We start from the raw sequence: 26,908 nt of genomic DNA, 5'->3' as shown, positions 1-26,908 counted from the left end.
ACCCAGCCAACGTTAACAGTCCTCTCCGTCTAACTAACCCAGCCAACGTTAACAGTCCTCTCCGTCTAACTAACCCAGCCAACGTTAACAGTCCTCTCCGTCTAACTAACCCAGCCAACGTTAACAGTCCTCTCCGTCTAACTAACCCAGCCAACGTTAACAGTCCTCTCCGTCTAACTAACCCAGCCAACGTTAACAGTCCTCTCCGTCTAACTAACCCAGCCAACGTTAACAGTCCTCTCCGTCTAACTAACCCAGCCAACGTTAACAGTCCTCTCCGTCTAACTAACCCAGCCAACGTTAACAGTCCTCTCCGTCTAACTAACCCAGCCAACGTTAACAGTCCTCTCCGTCTAACTAACCCAGCCAACGTTAACAGTCCTCTCCGTCTAACTAACCCAGCCAACATTAACAGTCCTCTCCGTCTAACTAACCCAGCCAACATTAACAGTGCACTCCCTCTGCCTAACCAACTCAGCCAGAGTTAACAGAAGTCTCCCTCTACCCAACCCAGGACGGGACCGAGAGTGATGACCTCACTCTGCTTTAACAAAACTTTTTTTCTTTTTCCTTCTCTCTCTCTCTCTCTGCCCCCCTTCCCCACATCCCACTCTCTATTTCTGTGTCCTCCTCTCTTTCCTTCTCTCTGTCTTTTTGCGGACCAGCAAGCTCAGACTTTGCACTAGTTACTTTCCCTTTTTTTGTGGATTTATTTCCCTCTGCATGCTGTTGCTTGCTCAGTGGCAGACATCTCCTCGGCTCTGACTGGACTACATCTCTGTAGCATGTGTTTCTGCAATCAGTCAGTGCTGGACTAAAGTCACAGGTCACAACTGGCTAAGTGCGTCTCTCTAAATGATTGTCTTTTTCCTCTGAGGTAGGTGGTGTTTTTTGGGGTTTTTTTTGTCCTTGACTACCTAATGAGTACAATCTCTAAATAATCTGGAGACAAAAGAGCATCAGAAGGGACAATGAAGAAAATCCAGCCTTTCACCATTGGGACTAAACTGTCTGTCCCTAATGGAGCTAAATGTCACGACTGTGTGGACATCGTCCTTCCTGCTCCAGCTCTGGAAAGCAGAGACACGAATGACAGAATGTCACTTAGCCATGGACAGACAGAGTCCACGAAACATAATCCTACAGCTATTGAAGATGGATCTGAGGAGGAGAGGGACTCGGTCTCTCCAGCGGCTTCCTTGAGGTCCATCAGGAAAATCGCCATCTGTGGGATGACTGAGATGGAGCATGACTGTGCTGTCATAAATCTGACTAAATGCCCCAGCACATGTGAGCCTAACCAGAGGCAAAGCTCAGCTGAAAAACAAAAACACATTGAGAGGAAATTTGTTGACAAGTCCTTCCCACTATTAGAGGTAAGATATTATTTTTTAGATTTATATGGGAAACTCATATTTCTGTTGTTCTAATTCTTTCATTCTATAATTTTCTAATTCTGAGTTTTGCACTGTGGTTTGTAAAGCTCGTTCAGTGAACCATTAAAAACATTTTCCTTGTGAACTGCAGAACTGCAGAGCTTTTCCCTAGGACTGAAAAAACAGTATAAATACGGTGTATTGGCTCTCACTGGAAGTGGGAAAAATCTGGATTATTACATGCTTTGCATGCTGCACTTCCAGAGATGAGATCATAGCTCAGTCCCTCATTACGCACCCACAGCTCAGATGAACTGGTAATTTCCATACAAAAATAATCCACCACATGTTTCAAGAGCTAACGAAAGGATTTAGGGCACATTTTTCACAAGCATGGTAAAAAAGGTATATCAGGTATATAGGGAAGGGCATTAAGAGAATAAGATGCATTTAATATCTGTGGTCTGAAAATCCCTTATAAATCCATTTTGCTGCTCTAGAAATATCTGAAATGTTACTATTTCATTTAGCAGAAAGCATAGTTTGAGTGCTACAGGATTACTGTACCTTAACATGTATTTTAGGTTTGTTCACATATGACATCCATTGTAGAGGGTTTGATGTTTATCACCTGCATTGTGCGGTTTGTGTTGGCTTTAGCATGTGCACTCATTACAAACATAGACAACGGTAGAAATTAAAATAAGGCTTGCAACAAAAAGAGCCATTACTTTAGGATGAGATCAGTATTTGGCAGAGTACGCGTCCATAGGCTACAGGTGGGCCAAAGGGGTGTGGTTACCTCACTGTGCAGCACACGCAGAAAACATGAAGTCTCAGTGTCTTATACACAGATACACCATAAAAAAAACTGGCCAAGAAAGTTCATGTTTTGATGAAGACTCTTGTTTTAAATGAATGGTTTGGCATATCTTCTAATTATCAGCATTTACTAGTCTATTCTGTACAGTATGAACCAGAACAAAGGTGCACATTGCCAGAACCCACCAGCTGTCACATGGTTCAGATGCAGTACGATGCAGTACTGACAGATCTGTGCTGGCAGGATGATGTACTTGTGGTTGCTTTAGATGATCTAAGAGTTTTGGGGGAGATAAAAGAAACCCATCTGTCAATGAACAGCATGAGGTCATTGTTGCAGAATGTTTTTTCACTGCACAGTGATCAAAAACAGACAAGGAGCATTAATTATTAGATTACTGTTTAGAAATGTTACCCATGAAAAACATAACTCCTTTGTATGTTATATAAACAATGGTTAAATGCATTTTTACCAGAAAAGTGTCCTCAAAGAGGTGGCAGAGTAAGATATCGCCCCTGATGCTTGAACTCAAAACTCTCAAAATTTTGTTTGTTTTGATTTTGGCTTTATTTTGTTTAGACAGAACCATGGAGGAAGATGAAAAATCTTCAGTATGATTATGGAATCCCAGCATTCCCAATTGAGCACCCTGGTGATGCATCTATCAGCCAGGAGCGAGACCTCAAGGACTTTGAGAATTCACTCATACAACTGACGACAAGTCTTGACTTGAAGGTGAAAGGAACATCAGTTCACTGACATAGCATTCCTCAGCCTTCCTTAGTCTTCCTCAGTTTTCCTCAGTTTTCCACAGTCTTCCTCAGTGTTCCTCAGTCTTCCTGCAGTGTTCCTGTGTTTTCCTCAATCTTCCTCAGTGTTCCTCGGTCTTCCTCATTTTTCCTGCAGTGTTCCTGTGTCTTCCCCAGTCTTCCACAGTGTTATTCATGCAGAATTCTAACAGATGTAACAACTTTTCTGTTGAACCAGGATGATGCAGAGGGGGTTGTTCTAAAGAAGGCCACTGTGGTGGGAGAGTGCACTGACAAATCGTAAGACTTAAAATAGAGGGAATGTTTACAAAAGCTCAACTTATACTGATCAGATGATGATTATAGCAATAACAACAACAACAACAATAATAATAATAATAATAATAATAATTATTATTATTATTATTATTATTATTAACTATTTTGTTTTGTTATTGGGTCATAATAACTTGTCAGTGATTCTAGTTTACTCCTACAACAGATGGTTGAAGATCAGGACTATTTTCCAAGAGCAGCAGGAGCTTGTTCTGGCACTGGATGTATCAGCGTTTTATCATCACGCAGACGCCATCATAAACACCATTAATAGCAAGGTCAGGGAGACTGTTAGGACAACTCTTACCCTAGTCACACTGAGATGTATACCCTGACAAACTACCCTGTGTGATGTAATGGTTTAAGCTGCTCATTTTATTAGGTTTTTTTCATTGTATATCATTCATGTTTTTCAGAAGAGTAGTCTACATGCAACAAATCTCCAAAGTGGAGACAGGAAGGAGAATGAGATCAGAAAAATATCTAGTCAGATCAAGGTACATATATACATTACGAGATATTATTTATTTGTACATAAATTCTAATCTAGGAATGTGCGGATTTCAAAAGCACTTGATATGACAGTAGTCATATTGCTTATGTAATTTCACCTTCTCCTTCTGGCACCAGAACAGCAAATCACTGCTCCAACAAAAAGTAGTTTGTAGTTTTACCTTTGGGTCACATTTTGCTGTGTGTGTGTAACACATCAGCTCCAAATGAATTGTGTCATTTCCTTCCACAACAACCCTAACTCCCACACCCCCCCCCCGCCAATGGACAACCCTGTTCTCAGATGCTGAACGAATCTGCAGCTTTGCTCTCCACCATCCACCCAGTCCTGGCCAGCCGAGTGGCACGCAAGCAGGCTGAGGTGAAGGAGAGCTGGGCTGTGGTCCAGGATGCTGTCGGGTAAGAGAGGGTCCCACCTTTCTACCTTAACAGGGGCAGATGTGGACACGCCGACCCCGCTGGGCTGTTTGCAGTTGCTTATGATTATTGGAAATTAGTGAATAGTTTTAAAGTAGAATTTTTTTTTTCCCTAGATAGCAATCTGTATGAATAAAATCTGTAAAATATGTCCAGACCTACACCCTACACTTCATGTACAGACCTACACCCTACACTTCATGTACAGACCTACTCTACACCTCATGTACACACCTACATCCTACACTTCATTTACAGACCTACAATCTACACCTCATGTACACACCTACACTCTATACCTCATGCACAGACCTACACCCTTCTCTGCTTTCAGCAGATTCATTCATCATTCCTTCTTAAGATGTCAACCTTTCCTGAAAGCATGTACTAATCTTTGAAATGGTGGGTGACCTCATTTTTTACCTATCCTGCCAACAACAGCAGGTTCCTTCCAACAAAACCATCACTGCACAGGTGTCAGGGTTAAGATCACACAGCACACATGACAAGCACACCTGTAAACTACCTGTAGTGTTTTAAAGATCGAGTCTTGAAGGAAGCTTTGGTCTGATCTGACATCTTTGTTCTGCATCCTGTCTGTGAAGGTTCTAATGTTTGACTCTTTATGTTTGATTTGTTTAGACTTAAAAATGTAAGATGCAGATGATAAATATTTGGTATTACTTACATCAGAAATGTCCTTTTCTTTCATAGCGGGTTAGGCAAGGGAGATGGTAACACTCAAATAACTGCAGCACAGAACTCTGCTGAGCCTGAACCTCATGGTGTAATGGAAAAACACGTCAAAGAGGAACAAAACCGTCTGCGAGGAGCTGAGGTTAGAATATTTCTCTACAAGAGATCCCTGTAAATCTTCACTTATTTTATTTATTAATATCTTATTTAATAATATTATTTAAATTGTTTAAAAAGTCCTGTTTCTTTAGATTTGCCCATCCCCCACCTTGGCAGCTAACCCAAAACATATTCAGATACAACAAGCACTACTATCATTGGACAACATGGAAATAACGAGCACTATTGTTATTGGATGACTTGGGAATAAGTGATGTTACAGATGCTACAGGGCAATATTGAAAAAGTACTGAAAAAGTTAACATTTTGATGTCTTTATGTGTAATGGTTTCAGGACCCATGGGTGTATAGAATGCTAAGTCTCACTGAAGAGCCCTCCTCAGAGAGCCCGGGTCCCCTGGCCGGACCGAACTGCCGCAGAACGAACAGTATCACTGAAAACTCAGAAAGGTGCAGATGGTGATCAACCTTGCTTTCATTTTCAGGTTCTGTTTAAAAAGTGTGAGGTTTGCTAAGAGCGTGTGTTTGCTCTACAGCAGGGACCAGCTGGGACTGCTGGACTGCTTAACCCCACAAAAGCCTTTCAGACAACCGTTAACCGAGTTCAGCACATCAGCTGACAGTGTTGTAAGTTTGTTTTGGTTTGTGATGGGAGAAATGCCAAACAGTCTAGCTGCATTTGTTCCTCATGTTGATTTACCATTTGTTACTCTGTTTCTCTTCCCTTCATTATAGTCCCAGTCATTGTTGGAAACCCACATATGTGTTCCACTTGGTGAGGATGAGGAGAGCTCAAAGCACTCACAGGAACACAGAAGCTCCGAGAATGAGGAGCTCCTAGGCCAGATGGAAGTACTTTGGGAGGGACTGAGGAAGAGATATGAGCTGGTGATAGCACCAGACCCAGCACACCCAGAACACCCAGCAGACAAGGAGTTTCATCTGACAGATGATGAGACAGCACAGATGTTTCTAGAACTCCCCTATGCAAACCATCCCCCAAAGAATGTGGAGGAGTGCAGATCTGGAATGCTTGAAAAGTTTCTCGAGCTTCTGGATCACAGGGTTAGTCTCGAGATGTATTAATTAAACTAAATGTTATAAATGATGATTTGAATTCTTGCTTTTGACCTTGATTTCAAACTAGTCTTGTTAAAATTTGGAGGAAACATGAAAACAACAATTTATTGACCATTTTATCACAAAAGTGTAACTACTGAATGGAAATAAATCTTAAATTGCACATCTACTTCACTCAGATTAGAGTGTATTATTTATTTAGATTAGTTAATAATTCAGTAATTATGAGACTTGTGTAAAAGCTTTCATTCAACTTGAAAAGCACTCACAGCACTGTGTTTTTTTAGGATTCTCCAGCTCTTCAGAATGGCTCTGGAATCTCTGAATGTAATGAGGCATTTCCGGGTGTGTCCGGTGATCTGAATAAATGTGTGTGTGCCCACAACCAAGGCCAATCAAATCAGGAGCTACTAAACCTGGTGTGGGATGAGATCCTTGTCTCCTACTTTGTTTAAAAACCTTAAAATATACAAACAACAAAGCAATTTCCCTGAATATGCATATAATTCGTAATGTAGTGACCCACTTGTTTTTTTTATTTTATTATTATGATGACAATCAAACTCATAAACAGGTATTGAGAGCATGTTGGTGTTGGTGTATAATGTCTCCTGAATGTTGTTTAGCAGCTGTCTACATTAACTCTACGCATGAACGAGCATCTCGCACACTGTGCTGAGCTCAGCATGGATATGCTGGACATGGAGGCTGACGTGTTCATACTTTGTGACCCAGAACATTGTGGAGTGGGATGTCTACAGGAACAGCAGGATGGTTTGGAGGTCAGTCTCTCTATATTACCTCTAGCTGCATCAACTCCAGTTAGGATATTTGGTGATTATCAAGAACTATTTGGTGAATACAGCTTTTATTTATGCAAATTCCAACATATTTTCATATTCTGTATATTAAGGAGGATGGCCACACATAACGCTCCATTTTGAAATATTACATTGCAAGTAAACAGAAGTGTCATATTGTAATTAATCTGTTCAACACAGCCACTATTTCCTGGTTCTTAAGCTCCTCCAAATGTGAAATGTGTCCTTATTAGGTTGACTATCTCCTCATTGAAAGGGAGGTGGAAGGCATGGAGATTTTGGTGAGGTCACTCCAGGTTCCTCTCGGAGACATGGATGAACTTCTCACAGGGGAAGTTCAGCCAGTCCTGCAAATCTGGGAAGAAGTGCGTCACAACATGGAAGAGAACAGAGAACGTCTGGCTAAATTCAACCAATTACGGGACTATTTTACCAGCTACCTGGAACTGATGTATGACAGATGCCACAGATATCAGTCACTATTATACACTACTTTAACACAATTTCTGTCAGAGAAGTACAGTACTCTGGACATCTGCCTGCTTTTCAGTGGACTTGCTATTAATCTGTGTGTGTGTGTGTGTGTGTGTGTATCTATATGTATGTGTGTGTGTGTGTGTGTGTGTGTGTGTGTGTGTGTGTGTGTGTGTGTGTGTGTATATGTGTGTGTTTTTGTGCATATGTATATGTGTGTGTTTTTGTGCATATGTATATGTGTGTTTATGCATATGTATGTGTGTGTGTGTGTGTATGTGTGTGTGTGTGTGTGTTTTTGCATATGTGCATATGTATATGTATGTGTGTGTGTTTGTGCATGTGTGTGTGTGTGTGTGTGTGTGTCTGTGTGTGTGTCTGTGTGTGTGTGTGTGTGTGTGCCATAGTGAATGGACAGAGAGCACCAGATCTGCCATCCTATCAGGCAGTACTGCTGATCAGTGGAAAGACATAGAGGTGCAGCAGATGAACAGTGGACTTGAACAGAAACTGCTGGAGTTTGATCAACTGGCTGCAGCTGGTCAGAGGCTAGAGGATGAAGGGAATTACCCAAAGGAGACTGTGAGTCGCTGGTCGTGTTTTATATTTTTGGTTTTTGGCTACTCAGCCAAGGATAATGATGTCATCATTATGCATTTTTCATTTTCAGATTAAGGAAAGGACTGAGGAGCTGAGGGGAATGTTGGGATGGATTCAGGCCAACTGGAAAACTCAGAGAGAGCAGCTTAGTCAAAAGAAGAACCTTTTTGTAAATATGGATCCACTGAAGAGAGAGGAGATGCAGAGTACTGCAATGGAACTTGGAATAAAGGTGGATTTCCCTGGGCTTGCGGTCCAGGAGTCCTACCCTGTCCACAGCTCTCTGAGCAGTAGCATTCGCCTCATCCTCAGCTCCGATGACCAGTCAGCATGTATTAGGCAAGTGTTTAAACCACCTTCACTTAGCAGCCGGGAAGAACATGCACAGCTGCTACCAGGAAGAAACAAGACACAATGTCAACAGTCATCAATCACTAACTCTGGAGGTCTGCAACTCTGCAATGAATCAGTCATCGGTCATAGCAAAGAACAGAAAAAGGATACAAACCCAGCATGCGTGCAGCAATCGCAAACAAATCCAGCACATGTACAACCATCGCAAACAAACCCTGCACACATGCAACCATCACAAACAAACCCAGCACATGTTCAGCAATCGCAAACAAACCCAGCACACGTGCAACCATCGCAAGACATTTTTCAGATGCAACAGTCAGATAGAACAGTCAATCAAACACTGAAGCAACAGTCACTTGGCAACATTCAGATACAAAGGCAACAATCACTATCCAATGAAGAATTGGAATGGCAACAGTCACCAAATATGATGCAAGTACAACACCACCAGTCACCAGGCAACATGATGCAAATACAACACCACCAGTCGCCAGGCAACCATTTGGAGTCACCAACAAACAACAAAGAGCAGAGAACAGAGCAGAAACACAGTGCAGAATCACCAGCTACTCGTCATGTTCAACGGCAGCAGCTGCCAAGAACTACTCCGATATATCATCAGTTATTAAACAACATACCAGAGTCTGGTGACTCAGAAATTCACTTAGCAGAGAAGAAACAATTGATAGGTAATGATGAAATATGTTTCGCATCACCCCAAAACTTGGATCAATTGCAGAACCATTTGTGTAAAAGTGGAAAAGAAAAGACATCTAGCAACTGTGGCCAACACAGTTCACAGCTTATTCTACAGTCACCCAAAACAAATCACATGAAGGACCAGCGGTTGTCTGGCAAAAAGCCACAGTCATCAAGCAACAACCAGACACAGCTGGCAGCTGAGGGAACCCACAGGGTACGTAGAGATACAAACAGAGTATGTTAAGCTTCACAAACATACCAAGATGAGATCAGAGATCACCCACATTCATACCTGGGTGTGTGTATCTTACTGGGGGTGTGTTTATCAGTGTCTGCATGCCACTGGGGGTGTGTATATCAGTGTCTGCATGCCACTGGGGGTGTGTATGTCAGTGTGTGCATGTTACTGGGGGTGTGTTTATCAGTGTCTGCATGCCACTGGTGATGTGTATGTCAGTGTGTGCATGTTATTCACTGCACAGTACATCCTGCCCCATGTGGTGGAAATATTTACTCAGACTCGAAATTCTTCAGTTTCCTCAAAGTTTCCTCAAGGTTTCCTCAGGGTTTCCATGGTACTGGCTGCTGTAAATACCTCCCAGTAGGGAGAGGAGCTCTGGCTCAACTGCAGTTTGAGCTGGAATGCAGCATGAGGTTCTCCATTGCCACACAAAAGGTGTATTCATTCGTCATATAATCCCATTAGTCAGAATCAAGCTGCTGCCACACCTGGGTACATGTTGTACACACACAGATAAATGGCAGATCATTTAAGTATGGCAACTAATTTAAGTATGGCATATAATTTCAGCTGCTGTATCGCTATGTTCGTCTCTGTACAACACTGTCTTAGCACTCACGTTTAACCACATAGTACAATGTTATTGATGCATACTTTTTACAGATTAATTTTTAGATTTTATGTTTTCAAATGTAGTTTCTACCTGCTGTACATGCATATCTTTATTACCCTGTACTATGTCTAATCCTCATTTAGATCATGGTATGTTTTAGAGCTGCACAACCAATATAGCAGTTTTACAACACAGAGTAAAGTGCTCCTTTTTATGTAATACATATCACAGCACTTTAAATTGCACTGTTAAAAGGGAACCCTTGGGTTTTTACATGCAGTCTATACATTCTAAATATCTTCACATTGAAGCATATATCTGCTCCATTTGCGCAGCTCTATGTGTGGACTGAATATCATATAGGTGTATCCGTATTTACATTGATCATATACCTTTATCTATATTTACATTTTTAGATCAGATATAGTTTGTGTCCTGTTTTATCCTACTGCGTTGTGTCTTTGTTGGCTAAAACTTCCCAAAAGGGATGCACAAGGTGGCATCTGATTGTCTTTGCTTTCCTGTCCTGCCCCAGGTAACCACATATCTGCATGTTACAGACGTTTCCAAACTCACAGACAGACCATCAGAGATGGAGGAAAGTGCAGCAGTGTCCCTACCGTCTTCATCTTTCTCACCCTGCTCTCAATCACCTTCATCTTCCTCATTCCCCCATCCAAGCTTGTATGGAGTAATATCCCCTCAGAGCTGTGAGACACCCAAGGCAGATTCTGTGGGCTTGGAACAACCAATGAGAACCAACCGCCGGAGACACATGACCCTCAGCATTATTCAGTGTGCCCATTGCAATACATCATCACACTGGTTCCGAGGGAGATGTAACACCTGGCCAGAAGGTAGAAAGAGGCATCCCATCAACACTGAACACCAGGGGTTTAAGAAAGAGGATTCATTTCGTGTGATATGTACAGAAGAACCATACCCAGATAATGCTTTGAGGGACAACTTGCTATCAAAAGTGGAGATACCCAGCAAACCAAACAATAACATGTGCCCTTATCTGTCCCTGGGGTCCACTCTCAGAGTTTCGCTACCCCAGGATGTCAAAGTGCTTTGCCATAGTGCTTCACATGTGCAGAGCCCTGTGAAGGGTGAATATTCTTCAGCCAGTTCAGGTGTAACCGACTCAAACAACCAACCTTCACTGGCAGGAGGCGCCGAGCCAAGTCTGATTCTGCAGCACACACCACAAGCACAGGTAGAGATGCAACCAGTTACTGATAATAATTCACTAATGCAACCAGACCATGAAGCATTTCATATGTTAGACAAAGTATTATTCAGTCCTATTTCTGAGAAAAAGGACCAACAACCTGACAAAACCCAACTAAGATCTCAAGCAGAATGTGAGAAGATGAGATCTGCTATGGAACATGGTCATTTGGAAGTTAAAGGAAAACACCAAGACTTTGAGCAACACACCAATGATGAACAATGCATTGAGTTAAAGGAACCTTTCACAGTGAGTGACCCCACAGCTAGCTCTTACAGTCTGCTTTGCAACTCTTCATCATACAAGCACAATTGCCTTAGTGTTCACACCAGGATCAAGGATCTGAATACGCATGTGTACCACATGTCCGGACACTTGCAGTGGAATTCTCAGACGAATTCTGTCTTGTTAGGAGTGAAAGGTCCAATCCAGCTGGCTGATTCAAGTCTGGGCTCAAGCAAGCTGAAGCGTGTAGTAGTTTGCGGAGAGAGAGAATGTGCAGTGTGCTGCTCTGCTCCAGATGAGGGGCTCGTGGCGTCCGCAGCAGCTGCGGAGACAGACAACATGGCCACAGTGCCGCGGTTTACTCACCAGCAGTTCCTGGAGGATGAGGAGGAACTGAAGGATATCTGGAAAGGAAAAACAGACGACATTGCATCAGGCTGGGACACTGGGAGAGGAACTGGCCACAAGACGGCTGTATCAGGTGTTTATAAGCAGTTGTGTGTTTTCATTCTTTTGTACTCTGTTATTGTAATGCTAGTTTAATAAGAGTGACTTTTTCTTGCATTTAAATTCTTTTGAATTAAGTAAAACAACAAGGCCATAAGGTCACATGGCATTTGTAAAAATGCCACTGGCTTGATTTAAACTGAAATGCAAACAAAATGTAATATACCAGTTTATGGTGAAATAGAAACTAGTATCTTATCTCAGATTTTTTTTTTATTTTTTATTTTTACAGGGTTTTCTGTGAGAAACGACAAAGGACCAGTGGCACTCTGACTCCATGGAATGGAACTCAAGATAATATTTCATACATCTGGCATATTACAGCCATATTACTTTAAAGTACATTTGTATAATTTATTTGTAGGCTTAGCATTTGTTAATAATGTTGCAAAGATTTTTTTTTTTTAAATCAAGATTTAAGGGGTTGTAAGCTGGTGTAAGACGACACTATATTTCAGTTTACACGAATTCATTATTTGTGCAGTTACACAACCTTGAGATCTGTTGTACAACAACTGTCACATATTTACAATATTCCCCAGAATCATCTAATCTAATCTCCAACTGCACACTAAACATAATCAGCATTTGCGTGAGTTTTTGCGTCAAAAACACGGCCGCTGCCTGTGAGCCACCATCAGATGGCGCACTCGCCGCACGACTGCGGTACACCGGCAGTATCGCAGGGAAAAGCAAAAAACCGGAAGAGAGGTGGATTTGCATCCGCTTATGTTGTGTTCCACCACTCCCATAACAGCTGATCTGGGGGTCAACGGGATTTAAAGTCAAGACTGCAAAATAATAATAATAATAAAAAAATAAATAAATCACTTCGCTATGAGAAGCGCTTGCGTGTTCAAATTTTACGGGTTTGCATAAGATGAAAATAAGCCCAGTGTCCATGTGTGTAGTGTTGGTAGTGGCACATTTCACTGGCCCAGTTTCACAATGATAGCAGCCCAGTGTCTTTTATTATACCACATTTAATGGAGCATGCCAAGTGTTTCGGTGTCATTAAATCATTATATTCTAAATATCCTAAACACTTTTCGCAATCTTTACACATAAACTATACTATTACACTGTATAATTTTTTTTTCTTTTCTTTTTTTTTTTGTCTACAACGACTTTACAATAGGTGATGTATAATAAAGGCAATCGTGTCTGGATATCGATCTGTGCGTTTAACGAAAATGACCGACAACGTAGCCAGCAAGTCCTTCAGGAAAGGTGGGGGTCTACCCACCCCACCCCAACCCAGACGTAACGGGGCGGGTTGTGTGTCGCTGCCGCTGTCAGAAACGCACCGAACGGCGGCGGTGTGCCGAGCCTCCACCACCCCACATCCCCCAAAATAAAAAGCCAACCAGGAATCTTGGATTGCACCCGATTATTTACTGGATACGGTGGGATCTTCGCCTGGTGCCTGTCGAGGTAAGGGTTTAGGGGTCGAGGGGTTTTAGGGGGTGATCTTCACTTGAAGCCAGACAATGAAAGTAACTTTCCTCCGCGTTGTAGCTGTGAGCTGTTTCCTCCCGATGGCCGAGTGCAGACACGACCACTGTCCTGGTGCGTAAATGTGATCGCTCCTCTGCCTTGGGCTCACTGAACCCAGACAAAAGCAAAGCATCAAAATCCCCTCCGGCCTCGGATTATCTCTGAGTGAAGCCCCTTTCAGTTTGGACAGATATTTTTGCAGTGCGCTTGCGGTTCTGTTCGGGCGATAATGACCCGGTCGGAGGTGCACAGGAGCGGGTTTGAGACGCGAGTAGTTCAGAGCCGAAGTTGTGCATCGTCTGCTGTTGAATGGGATGTTTGGAATATGGGAAACATGTTTATTTCGTTTCGTATATACGAATATTTTTCCCCCCCAGTCTGTAAACTGACGCTTTCTAGTATTGTTTGGAGCTTGTAAACTGGTTTAGGCTCAATTAATATTTGTTTTTTGTTTTTTTAACATTGCCTAAAACTGATCCATTGAAGAGGTTGCAAGACTTGTTTATCACTTCTCTTAAGACGAGAGATCAATGCAGGAGGCTGTAATGACTGTCTTTTTATTTTTTATTTTTTTAATTGAGAAACCAGTATCTACAATCGTGTGAGATTTAGCATTTATTGAAAATCTCCTCTTGACACCACTTTCCTTGGCTGATTAATTCTTGTTCAGGACAAGCTCTGAACAGGCCTACTCATTACATAAAATCATTGAAAACTTTGGCTGTTTATAAAGATTTTTAATTTTTTATTGGAAAATATTTGTTTGAGTGGTAACCTTGAGGGAAAGAGTTTGCCTGTCTCATCTCGCAGTGTACCTGGCCAAATGTAAGGTTATTGTATCTGTGAATGTGTTTTGTTGTTCTTGTTTGTTTGTTTGTTTGTTTGTTTGTTTGGGGGTGTGGGGGCAGAATTGCACTGATCCTTTTGTTTCCACTGCTGGTGTGCCAGTAAACAGCACTCTAAGCCTTTAGCTATAACTGATCGTCAGCATGACAAATTCCATTATAAGGATATGGGTAATCATAAGGCTCATCATTATGGATGGCTGAGATGCTTCTTTCTAAAATTGCGTATCATGCAATTATATTCAACACAGGAATAAATATCACTCCTATACCTGCATCTAGAGAAAAGATACAGAAATGAACACAGCCAAGCAAGTGACAGGAAAACATGCTGCCAGTTCGGCTTCACGTCAGAATCACCTACTGTATGACAGGTGTCTCTTCTGTAGCCCTACTGCTGCAGAGAAAGAGGACGCGTGCGCTCCTCATGGCTTTCACAGGGGCGGTGAAATTTAGGCAAAATGAGAAATGATTTGTTCAGTGACTGCTGCTTTGAAATCAGCAGCCAGGGCAGAGGCAAGTGTCTAAGACACTGTAAGGTGCTTGTACATCCTAAATCGTCACATGGGTTTCCGTTTAGGAGTTAATGGGTTTCCGTTTAGGAGTTAATGTTGGAACCAAAACAAAGTCAAGCTTGTGTTGGAACAGAGCAACTGGAAAGATTATTTTAATGTTAGGAGAAGTGGTTGTGTCGAATGGTAAACATGTCTTTTCATGTTGATTTAATGTTGCTCTGTTTCAAAATTTAATTATTAACTGAATGAATTGAAAGAAAAAAGTGATCAGGTTTGACTCAGTTTACAAATGCTGTCTGATTAACTGAAAGCCACTGATTCATGGTGTGTGTGTGTGTGTGTGTGTGTGTGTGTGTGTGTGTGTGTGTGTGTGTGTGTGTGTGTGTGTGTGTGTGTGTGTGAGTGCGCACATGTGTAGGCCTCAAGGAAAGGCAAGTTTATTTAGATACCACTTTTCATACACTGTAGCAGTTCAGAGTGCTTCACATAAGTGTTTCTACATAGATTAAACGATTGATTCAAAATAGAAAAGACAAATTTAAAAACCACTTACTGGTGAATAACATTTAATTATTCCAATACAACTGCACCCATCGAAGGTTGGGACATATCACACAGAACGGGAACAGTCAGTTCTTGAAGTTGATGTGTTGGAAGCAGGAAAAATGTGGAAAGTACCTGAGTGAGTTTGACAGGGGTCAGATTGTGATGGCTGGATGAGAGAACATCTCCAAAATGGCAGGTCTGATGTGGTGTCCCAGTGCACAGTGGTTAGTACCTACCAAAGGTGGCCCAAGGAAGGACAACCAGTGACCCAGCGACAGGGTCATAGGAGCCCAAGGGCCACTCATATGCATGCAGAGTGAAGGATTGTCTGACTGGTCTGATCCCACAGAACAGTTACTATAGTACAAGTTGCTGAAAATGTTGATGCTGGGTGTGACAGCTTGGGGTTGTGTAGGTGCAGACCAGTAAGAGTACCTATGCTGACTCCTGTCAAAAGGCAAAAACACCTCTAATGGGCACGTGAGCATCAGAACTGGACCTTGGAGCAATGGAAGAAGGTGGCCTGGTCTGCTGGATCACATTTTGCTTTACATCATATGGTGGGATGGCTGATTGTGCACAGCCGTCCCACAACTCTGTCTTGGTAAAGCTCTACTGAGAATAGTCTGTTACCCAAATATTAAATGATGACCTGCCTCTTTAAATTGCTCAATTTTTTTACATTTCATTTGTAGATTTGAGTGTTTTATAATTAGAAAATTGCTTTTAACTGTTGGATAACTGTAGGCTTCCCCCTGCTGCTTTTCCAGCTTTAGGGCAGTTTAAGAGTCACACTTTCCAGATGTGTGACAGTGGACAATTAGAGGCCCTTTAGGCCATTGTTCCGACTTACCTCTCAAACACACTACCATACTCTCACACACACCGTCATACTCTTAGGTGTACTTGATAGTGAATGCGAGAGGGTTTGATGGTCACGTTTTCTGTTTGGCCTAGACCGTTGTCGTTTAAATGAACAGTTTCTCATTCACTATTAAACTCTTCTGCATTCACTATCAAAGTCTCTCATTCCCTATCAGTGATGACATATGTGAGAGAGTATGGTGGTGAGTGTGAGAGTAACATGGGGTGTGTGAGAGGTAGGTTTGAAAAATGGCCTAAAGTGCCCCTAACCCCAACCCCCAAACACCTTAACTCTAACACCATAAAGCTCTCATAATCTCATAATCTTTTGGTTTGGAAGGTTTATGTGGCCTTTAGATTATCAGACAGAGAGGAAACAAACCTAGAGGTGAATTGTTTGCACTAGCAGATAAATTTCCTCTTGCTGCAAGCGATGGCAGACATTCCTCATATTGACTCTATGGGCATTTACCTGGACTTTGGACATCCAGGCTAATTCAATTTGAGGTCTTTTTGTCCAAGGCTGTTCTTATTCATTTCTGTGTAGCAATGTATGTGTAGTCAATGTCAGTTTGGTGTTTGGTTTATTTCCACCTTACAAATTAATTCTGGGCTCCTCCTGTTGGTGTGTTTGTGCGTGTTTGTATTTGTTTCCAGGGGAGAATTCTATGCTTTAAAAATCTGCTCAATGTATTTCTTGTTCCCTAGAAGTAGTTTTTAGTGTCTATGTCCATGAGCAGGTTACCTGCATTGTTTACATAATACAGAGAAGATGAAAAGGAAATCAGTCCTGATCTGTTTAAAGTTCCTCAAAGCAAGTTAGAGTGATGAAGAACACCTTGGGGAATGCTCTAAAAATGCCATTTTTCTGTAGAATAAACCTCAGTCCAAGGTAGTACTAGTTTTCTTCATGAGAAAGTATTCAATTTCTTTATCATTTACCTAAAATCTAATGCTGAATGTCCTAATTTGTTTTGGCCATTTGAGTCCAGAAACAGAATTAGTCATGTTTGACTCGTTCGTGTCATTAGTCCCTTGTATGTCCATTTTCCCCCTCTATTTCTTGTTAGGAAATTAAAACTTTTTCAAAGTTAGCTGAACTTTGTCAAAATGGAATTTTATGGATACTGTACCTTTTCCTAAGACACCGGGTTCTTATGCATTCCGCACTATATTTTACATTCTTATGTGGCTAATAATAAATGAACACTACAATGTACTAATTGGCATTACGCAACTTGAACCACTAGGGATATTCTGGAAATTATTCCTAAAGAAAAATGGTTTTACAAATTCCACGTTGTAACGTTTAAGTGCTAGGTAATAAGCTTTAACGTGTAGTCATCACTCATGAATGAGTGATGCGTGCGAGGTCTTTTTCTCTCAGTGGCCAGCTACGGAGCTGCATGGACATAGGATTAACCAGGCCCATCTGCTGCCCGTGGAACTGGTCGCCAGGCCTTTCCCAGATCCCCTGCCTGCACACAGGAAAGGAACTCTGCACCCCACTAGCTTTCTAATGCTCTTGGGCTGAGAGTGGTCTTAGGAATTCTAGATTTTCTGTGTGTGTGTGTGTGTGTGTGTGTGTGTGTGTGTGTGTGTGTGTGTGTGTGTCATGTTGTTTTCAGGGCTTTCTTGTTAATTGTTCTTTGAGGACCACTTGCTGTTTTCCCAGTAATCTTAGGATATCGTGCAATGTAGTGAAATGCAAGAACATTTTAATTGGAATAAGGTAAACGGTGTGCTTAAAGGGTTAAAAACTGATTTAAATGTACTTCCTGCCATGTTACTGTAGCTTGCCTAACGTGACCAGTGTGCTGAGAGACATTTAAAAAGAAACATATTATAAACTTTGTTATAAATATTATATTGGCACTGTCAGTTGGCCAGCCAGTTTAAATTTAGGCTTCACTGTTATTTGCTTTAACAACCAATTTCCTATTTGTTCCCTTTCTGTCATGACCATAATGTCCAGATGTAGGAGCTCACAGATGGAGATGATAAGGAATGACATCATATGACAGCTCCCAGCTCCCAATTATCAGGGTTTTGCGTCTTGGTCAGTCGGGAGACGGCTCCTCCATCTTGTTGCCAGCTCTAATCCCTCCTGCCTTCCAGCTGAGCAACTCTGCTGACAGCTTGGCATTGAGCCCCACGTCCAGGCCCCTTGAATCACTTATAGCCAGTTTAGGCCTGCCAGTCCTGGCACAACTAGGCAAACAGGTTCAGCTGTCATGTGTTTAACTACTGACTTGATGCCATGTTGGAGTTTAATGAAGACTGTGGGTTTCCTCCATACCAGTTCTGATTCCTGTAGTCAGCTAATACTGAGAATACTGAGATACCGGTTTCGTTTAGCCCTGTATACCCTACTGTGCAGAACTGTGCAGAACTGATAGGGATTATTCTGCTAGTGTGTGTGTGTGTGTGTGTGTGTGTGTGTGTGTGTGTGTGTGTGTGTGTGTGTGTGTGTGTGTGTGTGTGTGTAGTGCAGATCTTCACTCACTGAGTCCAGATTGATGTGAAAGGCTTGTCTAAGATTATCTGTCTTTATTAGTCAGTTGTCTCATTTGCCTGCTGATATTAAAAAAAAAAAAATTAGTGTATGATCTCCTTTCACTTTTTTTTGCATTTAACTACAGTAACCAACAGCGTATGATACTTTTGTATGATTTATGATGGATGAATAACATTGTGCACTTGAGGTCCATCTAATCCAGGCTTGCCTAGTCTTGTTTATTTTACAGGAAGAAGTTGTGGGTTAGAGTGTAAATGTGAGTAATCCAACATCTTTTAAAAACTGTCCTGCATTTCCACCTGATGAAATATAGTATGACTGTCCAGATGACTGACATGTATGTAAGGACAAATAATGCATAGGAACTGTAAGGTCTTATGTTGGAAGAGACGGAGTCCAGAGTTCAGTGTCCGTACTTGTTACTGGTTATTATAGAGTTTCCAAAGAAAACAAAACAGTCATGGAGTTGCGAGATGTGTGAACTCTCACATTGCCGTACTTCCTGTAGCAGACTGAGACATTACAGGCTTTACTTGACTGGTTACAAACACTTTGCCTAAATGATTTCTCTGATTAATGTGAGCACAGGATGTATCTGATCATTGTTTCTGGACTGGTTAGGATATCTCTTGTGTTCTCTCCATTCATTGGCCTCTTGGTCTTTGTAGTGACTTTGAATTAAGGATCATGTATACATGTAAACAGACACAGTGACATTGGAGTGGAAAAACATGTTGAAATGTGTGTTTCTCCCTTGGCATGGATCAATGTGTAATTTCCATGACATTTAAGATGTTTGTCTGGGGCTTTGCTTAGGTGTCTGTGTTTGAGCTGATTAAACATGTAATCCTGAAGACTCCTTTGTGAGTGTTCTTTGATGATAAATACAGAGACCAGCGCTTCTGTGTACCTGCAATGGTGCAGAGTGATGGGCCCTTTAGAGGCACAGTCAGCTTTAGAATTCTGCTTAACAGTTTGTTCAGCTGTGGGTGTGTACACATGGGTTTGCATGTTCAACGCAGTGGTCAGCAGTTGTTCCTTTGACAGTAATTGTATTTAAAATTAGTGATTTTTTTGTTGTTGTTGTTGTACTGTAAATCATTTCATTAACCTTTTTGTGTTTGTAAAACTTTGTGAGGATGTAATATGCAGCGCATATTACAGCTAACTTCCAGATAGCTAGCTCAATGCCTCTCTCTCTCTCTCTCTCTCTTTCTCTCTTTCTGAATTAACATTGAGAGCTAATCTATATTTATTGAGTTTCAGAATTATATTCAAACTGTATAAATGCTGAGACTTTATTTGATCAGAAACCATTAAAGTCCATAATAGACCTGAATATTTTTTACATACCTAAATCTCATTTCTACTTGAATAGTCCATTGTTCTGTCCAACTCATAGCATCATCAAATATAGTCAAATATTAACCTCACATTTATGCCCATGTTAAAAATGGCAATGCTTCAAGTTTTAATGCTAGATGCAGTTTTGTTTGTTTGTAGTAGAATTTATGGGAGAAGGTAATTTATTATGCCAGTGTTGATTACTGGCCTGAAGAGATGGAGATATTAAGGCAGTGATCATAATGACAGGTAAACTCCCAAACCCGTGATCTTTATCTTTATTTTCACCTGTGAGACTGTGGGCTGAAACTTCTTCATGGTGAGGCTGGTGGGAAATACCATTTAACCTTTCACTTAGCAGTTGGAACAGGGCCAGTTGGGCCAGTCTAGTCTGGCGCACTGATCTTCCTGGTCCCCGTGTTCTGACCGATTGTGTTGGTTCCGTCCAGCCAAGCTTTGCAGGTGACTCACTCATTGTTATTACTTCCTGTATGACACAGAATGTTATTACTTCCTGTGTGATGGTGGCCAAACTTTAAGACCCTGTTTTATAGATATTTTGACCATGTTAGAATATTTCACCCTTAAAACAACTTATTACAAGACTAATACTCAAAACAACAATCACGTATTGTCCTGGTTGCTGCCATTTGGGCATGAGCACATTGTGCAAGCAAAGTTAGCGCTAGAGCTTAGTGTGTCCTCTGGTTTAACCCTTTGGTACTGAGACCTTTGACCCCATTCTGCTGGGTTGAATGGATGTGGGAATCTTCCCTGTTATTTTTCCCTCAGTAGGGAAGCGTGGATGAATTATGAACACTGACATTTCTGCTGCCTGTCTGACTGACTGACTGACTGTTTCTTCCAATCTGCTTTGTCTTTTTACATCTGTGTGCTTATTCTTCATCACATCTCCACCCAGCTCCTAAACCTCCTACACTTGGAGGTTAAGATGCAGGTGTCTTTATTGGCTGTTCGTGACCCTCTGTGTCCTGGGAATTAAAGCACACAGAGAAATAGCAGATGTGGATGCAGTGGCAGGAAATTGTTCTTTTAAAATTGCTCTTTGTTTGGCCTCGTTTGGCCTTGCACTTATCATTATCTGATATAGAGCATATGCTTTTTTTGCACTTCTTCTAGGTATCAGTATTGGTTCCTGTACTTCAGCAGTATTCTAGTTCTGTGGCATCTTCAGGGTTGGGATTACGGATTAGGATTAGGGTTAGGCCCTTTTGGCATCCACATATCTTTAAAAGAGGCAGAGGGGCATAAGAATTAGTGAAGGAAAACCTTAATGATCGTTCTGGTTGTAACAGAAGCACAAATAAATAAAAGATAAAATGATCTTCTTTTAATTATTCAGTTACTCACTTATTTATACTTTTTTTTTTTTCTTGAGCCCTTTTTGTTTTCTTTGTCTAATTAACCAAACAAATCATGCGCATCATACTCTTCTGGTTTTGTTTTAGATTTTGTTTTAACCAGGTCATAATCTGAAATAAACAAATAGATTTCCGATCAAAAAGGTTGCTGTGGTTGCAAAAGTGATGACAAAATGATGAGGGGTTGGAGAATGGGCTATGCGTTAATTGTAACCCTCTTGGTGTTTTTAATGTAAATGTTTCTAATAACGTTGGGTGAACACTTGGTTATCATTTCCGAAGTGGAAGGAACTGCCAAACACCCCCAAATTTCCCCCCACCCCTGTTGGTGAGTCACTGTAAACAGTGATTCAGATGAGTGATGCTAACAAGCCAGCACAAGCAGTAAGAAGTGTTGTAACGTAAACTGACGTAATCGATGAATGACACGTGACCCAGTGCCAACGTTGGACGCGATAATCGCCCACGTGATGGTGGGGAGAGGATGCAGAGGATGTGGCATTTCGCATGGAAACGCCAATCCTTATGTTATGCAGTCTGATTGCTGTCAGTAAGGACCTCTTATAAAGCTTCCTCTCTTTTAACACCTCCTCTCCCGCAATGCTCCTTCTCCTGTAAAGCTCCGTCTTTTAGCGTCCTCTCTCCTGTAACGACCTCTGTACTGAAACACTCCCTTCTGTAACACTCTCCAGCAGGGGGGCTGGAGCAGTCTGGAGTTAAAGCTGCTCCTGTGATTGACCACACAGTTATGGAGCGGGTGGGAGGGGCCATAGAGAGGGTGGGTGGGATCTGCACAGTTATGGAGAAGATGGGAGGGGTCATAGAGCGGGCGGGAGGGGTCTACACAGTTCTGAAGAGGGTACGAGGGGCCAAGGAGAGGGTGGGAGGGGTCGCAGAGAAAAGCTCCAGATTGGAGGCACGTTGTCGTTTGCTCGGGGCTCAAAAATTGGCATGTGATCTCTGTGTGTGAATTGTTCAAAGCCACGATCCGAGAGGCTGGGCGATCGTTTGCTGAGTCCTGAAAAATATCTAGCATGCTAAATATAGCCACAGACAGACTACACGACTTTCAAAGTCATCAGATCTCTGTACTGTTCACACTGTACTGCTTGCTGTCTTGTAAAAAGTAATCTGTCGCCGATAAGTCGTGTTGTAGGCTACACAACCCGGCAAACATCGATTTGGGGGGCACATGGGTTGGGGGGGCATATCTGAATATAGGTGAGTCAGAAACTGCTCGTTTAAAGGGCAACTATCTAGGCCATCACATAGCAGATATTACTGGACATGACAGTCTCGTAGAATATCTGCAGAATCTTGCTGCAAACATTAAAGGATCGGCGCTTCTGCATGAATATTTACGCTCTGTCCACACCTGTAGGCAGTGTTGGTGTTCCATTTTCAGTCTGTGGTCCAGATGCACTGCCAGGTACTTGTAGATTTCCCCCCTCTTCACTGCCTTTGCTAGGATGGAAACGGGATGGTTGGCTTTCGGTCTTCCTAAAGTCCACCACCATCTCTTAAAAGCAATTTCCCACTTTTGATAGGGCTCTATAAGGGGCTCTATTCTCTATTCTAAGAAAAAAATGTTTAAAACGGTAGATTGTTACCAGGCCATTAGGCTACAGCGACTCAAATTTGAAGCTTTCTGTGCTATTAATACAAGTAGGACATACTGTCTGAGGAAACCTCTCAACATTGTCCATATGCATTTGTTAGGCAGAGATATCAGATGGGTTGTAAATTAGGAAACTATAAATACATCATTCACTTAAACAGAGATGCGGTGGAAATAAAACATGTGCCATCTTAAATCCAAAACACCCCAGTCAGCTCCTCCTGACAGCAGGCTAGTTTGGTCGGTGCGCTCTTGTTTCAGGTACAAGGGTAAAAATGGATTTAGTTATAAATGTCTGATTCTTGAGCACTTTCCTAGGCGTAATTTATGCTGGGGACACAGGGGACGCTGGTGGTTTTTGTCACCACGACTGTAAGAAAGTGTACTCTGAAAATGATGTGCTTCCTCTACAAGCTGTCCTGGCTTCATTTATTCAATAATAAATCAGGTAATATGTTTGTTTTACTCATTGAATCAAAACGTATTATGTTCCTCATGACAGAATCAGAAAGCATTTGTGCTTATATTTTAGTCACGTGATGCTGACAAAATAAACGTGGTACAACTGACTTTTTTTTTTTTCAAAATAAATAGAAAACAATTGTACTGCAAACACATTTTACACCACAGTGCTGAAGGCCTTGTTCTTTCGCTATTCAATGCCAACAGGCTTGACAAATGCGGTCATAAAACCCTCGGCGAACCTCCTCCTTTCAGCCCAAGCACTGTTTCTTTTCAGTGAACACACGTGCCCAAAGGGAACGACAATGTGAGGGCCAGAATGAGTACTGTGATTATTCTATCTCCACACTGAAAGGAAAAACAATTTTTTAATACATTTGACATTGTTGATGTAATATGTGCAATAGAAGCACTTTACCCTGAGAGGTACAACTGCAAATGCAAAATTTTGCTTAGTTGTCAGATGATGGTGAGTTAAGACCTTCATGGACAGAATCAGGTTGCTGGCTTCACGTGTCTGTTAGCCAAGCCTCCGTGTCCTGTCAGGGTGGTGGCGCGTATTACTGGAGAAGATCTAGAGTTCTTCTGCACCCCCCCCCCCCCAATGTACAGAATGGACGTGCCTGTTCTCCACCAGTGCTACAGTGACATGTAGACTGGCTAACCTTACCCTCCAGCTATTGCAGTCTATGTAGGTGTCTATGTAGGTGACAGTAGATGGTGAGTGTGTTCTAGCTGGTACAATACCTGCTACTTACTGCTGACTCAGCATACAAAATGCTCTTCAATGAAGAACTTGCATGCACGTGCACGTGCACATACGCATGCACACAATCTCCATTAACACTCATACAGCACGCACCTTTTAAGTGCAATTCTCTTCTCTACATACACTCAGTGGAACACAGACACCCCATTCTCACACTCAGGCCACACAGGTGCTCACACTAACTGCAAGTTAAGTGCACTCAGTATGCAAAATTACCTACAAGTAGTAGCTTGCTCCAATTTTAATGTGTTTTCACCTAGAGGCATTTAACAGGTTGTTCTGCATCCACTTGCTAACTGTAAAAGCTCTCGCAGAGTTCTGTATTCCTTTCTTTCTCCATCTGCTGTGTGGTTCATGGGGTCGCTATTCTCAGCAGATTTAAGGGTCAGAGGGCAGCCTCAAATGACTTCTCTCTCAGAGCAGACGGTGTTGTTACTAGGGGAAGGAAGGAGTTTATTCTTTGTGGTCCATACCAGTCCTCTTTTAGAGAGGGAGGGTCCATATGGAGAGAGTACAACAAGAGAGAGATGAAGAAGCAAATGGATTATTTTGAGAAGCTAACAGATTTGGCAGTATTATTTTCTGTCTGAGATCAGGCATGCTTTTCAGTGTGAGGTACATTGCCTTAATGCTTGTCAGTGTGAGGTACATCACCCTAATTCTTTCAGCAGGCTGCAGGCTGTTAATAACAGGTTCTTTAGGTTCCTCTTGCCTGCTTCAATGCTAATACAGTTTAAGCTTGTATTCTCTGTTACTGGTCCAAGACTAGACTTGATCTAGGTTTAGAAAACCCATTTTAAAATTGTTGCTTCGTGTTTAACTTGGCTAGTGCCCCCCACCCCCTCTTTCATTTCTTAGTAGAACTGCTTCACTCTTTCAGCATGTAGTGAGAAGCCTGTGTTCAAGGGTTAAAACGAAGTCTTGTCTACCACTGTGAAACAGCTGCTCCTCTGCATCCGTTAGATTCACACTCAGAAAAAGCCAAGTGGAAAATGACCTGTGGGTTTAAGCAGCTGTTAAGTCATCAGCAACTGCCCAGTATTTACCTATTACGTAGGAGCCAAATGGAGAAGAGAATGAAGTACAGATTAAGGGTTTTGGTGTCTGACTATTAAACCCTCTGGGTGAGAGGAAACTATAAACAGTCAGACTGTGAGGCTGTGGGGAGGAAGCACTGAACGTCAGACCCATTTAAGCTCAAATGCTAGGCAGTCATGTCAGATCTAGTGCCATGACCCACAATACACAGTCAGAGAGGCAGTCTATCATTAAGATCCAACACCTCCACTTTAGCTGCAGCTGTTCTCTTTCCTCATCCACCCCCACCCTGCCCCCACCCTGCCCCCACCCTGCCCCCACCCCTGCCTCTGTCTCTCCCTAACTGGGGGGAGGGAGGGAGGGAGAGAGAGAGAGAGAGAGAGTGGGAGAGGGAGAGGGAGGGGGAGAGAGAGAGCGAGAGAGAGACACTTTGCAGTTTTGAGATGCCTAGTTTGCAGAATGGCATGCCTGTGTGCTTTTCAGTAGAAGTGGGAGCAGTTTTGGTCAAGGCAAGAGAGACTCAATAAAGATTTTTACTACTGGAACAGTGACATGTATGTATATATATGTATTGCTGGAAGCTTAGTAATGGAGCATACATGCCAACGGCTGTAGCGGTCCAAGTTTTGTGTGACGGGAGAGAGAGAGAGAGAGAGAGAGAGAGAGAGAGAGAGAGAGAGAGAGAGAGAGAGAGAGAGAGAGAGAGAGAGAGAGAGAGAGAGAGAGAGAGAGAGAGAGAGAGAGAGAGAGAGAGAGAGAGAGAGAGAGAGAGAGAGAGAGAGAGAGAGAGAGAGAGAGAGAGAGAGAGAGAGAGAGAGAGAGAGAGAGAACAGTAGGAGTGAAAGAAGAATACCGGAAAAGGGAAAAGGGCAAGTCCAGATCCCAGCTCATCTCCTGCTCAGAGGGGGTGGAACGCTACAGCCATCGATACCCTATAGATCACAGGGAGCAGAGGCTGCTTCGGAAATGCTTAAATTCATTGAGATTTCAGGCCTGTTGCTGCTGATTAGGGCACACAGAGCAGTGGAGCCCAGCAGGGTTCTGGGTAAATATTGTTTCCAGCTGGCTGCAGGCAGAGGAAGAGGGAACACTCAGACTTTGCATTGCAGTCAAGACCAGTTGAAGAGCATTACTGCTGCTCTTAGCTTTTGGGTGGTTGGGGGCTGTTTAATTCCAACGTCTGCTGAGTCAGACAGACATGCTTGCTACTGTGTGTAAGCCTAGCCATCACTTTCTGATAGACTCTGTTCAGTTATAATGTGCCTCATTGTTAAAATGAGCATTTTCACATGTTCTCCGTTCACCTTCTGCACCACAGGAAGTTGGAAATCTGCTGTTGCAGCATATGGCTCTGCCTGCAGATTATTTTAGCTCCCAGTAGACCCTCTTTCAGAAACCTTTTCTTCTTTTGGGCTGCCCTGCCACCTCCTTCCTTTTCTGGAGATAAGACGCCCTCTAAAAGGCAAAACAACCTTCCAACAAGAGGCTGCTTCCCGGCACCCCGATGTGCGGTTCGAGGGGTTCCCTGCCGGAGACCAATCCGACAGAGACCAAATAAAGGGGTTTTATCTGGAAAGCTTGGTGTCGTGGTTCTGTTCCTCCTCTCTATACACATGCTAATATTCC

The 26,908-nt window shown here is 42.3% G+C and overlaps 2 protein-coding genes across 8 annotated transcripts in view; both read left to right on the top strand.

Annotated features, from left to right (window-relative positions):
• Positions 1–611: 611 nt before the first annotated feature.
• Positions 612–13,152, top strand: si:dkey-238i5.2. Of its 3 annotated transcripts, none has more exons than XM_026996622.2 (17): positions 612–1,376; positions 2,779–2,934; positions 3,187–3,248; positions 3,451–3,562; positions 3,701–3,781; positions 4,081–4,196; positions 4,929–5,052; positions 5,365–5,480; positions 5,570–5,657; positions 5,766–6,095; positions 6,398–6,529; positions 6,737–6,892; positions 7,165–7,382; positions 7,813–7,987; positions 8,076–9,278; positions 10,454–11,858; positions 12,117–13,152. In XM_026996622.2, exons 1-17 carry the CDS (start codon positions 972–974, stop codon positions 12,155–12,157), a joined length of 4,920 nt encoding a protein of 1,639 aa, XP_026852423.2. In that variant the 5' UTR covers positions 612–971; the 3' UTR covers positions 12,158–13,152. The 3 variants fall into 3 exon arrangements, with proteins under 3 accessions (XP_026852423.2, XP_026852414.2, XP_026852406.2); XM_026996613.2 differs by having other exon boundaries at positions 5,567–5,657; positions 6,740–6,892; XM_026996605.2 differs by having other exon boundaries at positions 5,567–5,657.
• A 41-nt stretch (positions 13,153–13,193) lies between these two features.
• Positions 13,194–26,908, top strand: part of sipa1l2 (signal-induced proliferation-associated 1 like 2) — a 54,544-nt gene continuing 40,829 nt past the window's right edge. For 4 of the 5 annotated variants that reach the window (XM_026996595.2, XM_026996586.2, XM_026996563.2 and 1 more), the window contains exon 1: positions 13,194–13,318. The gene's annotated coding sequence lies outside the window, so the exon portion shown is untranslated. Of the gene's footprint in view, positions 13,319–13,402; positions 13,454–26,908 lie in introns of all 5 variants that reach the window. The other variant, XM_026996580.2, reaches the window with a different exon arrangement.

This window comes from Electrophorus electricus, chromosome 26 (assembly GCF_013358815.1).
Source record: "Electrophorus electricus isolate fEleEle1 chromosome 26, fEleEle1.pri, whole genome shotgun sequence".
Classification (NCBI taxonomy): domain Eukaryota; kingdom Metazoa; phylum Chordata; class Actinopteri; order Gymnotiformes; family Gymnotidae; genus Electrophorus; species Electrophorus electricus.
Note: the sequence above shows the minus strand (reverse complement) of the source record. Positions and strands in the feature narration are given on the sequence as shown.

What these genes read in the sequence shown, in the direction of transcription:
- si:dkey-238i5.2 (XM_026996605.2), top strand. Translation starts at nt 972, where the DNA reads ATGAAGAAAATCCAGCCTTTCACCATTGGGACTAAACTGTCTGTCCCT. An exon ending in AGTCCTTCCCACTATTAGAG is followed by an intron (nt 1,377 to 2,778) that starts GTAAGATATTAT and finishes TATTTTGTTTAG; the next exon opens with ACAGAACCATGGAGGAAGAT. An exon ending in CCACAAGACGGCTGTATCAG is followed by an intron (nt 11,859 to 12,116) that starts GTGTTTATAAGC and finishes TTATTTTTACAG; the next exon opens with GGTTTTCTGTGAGAAACGAC.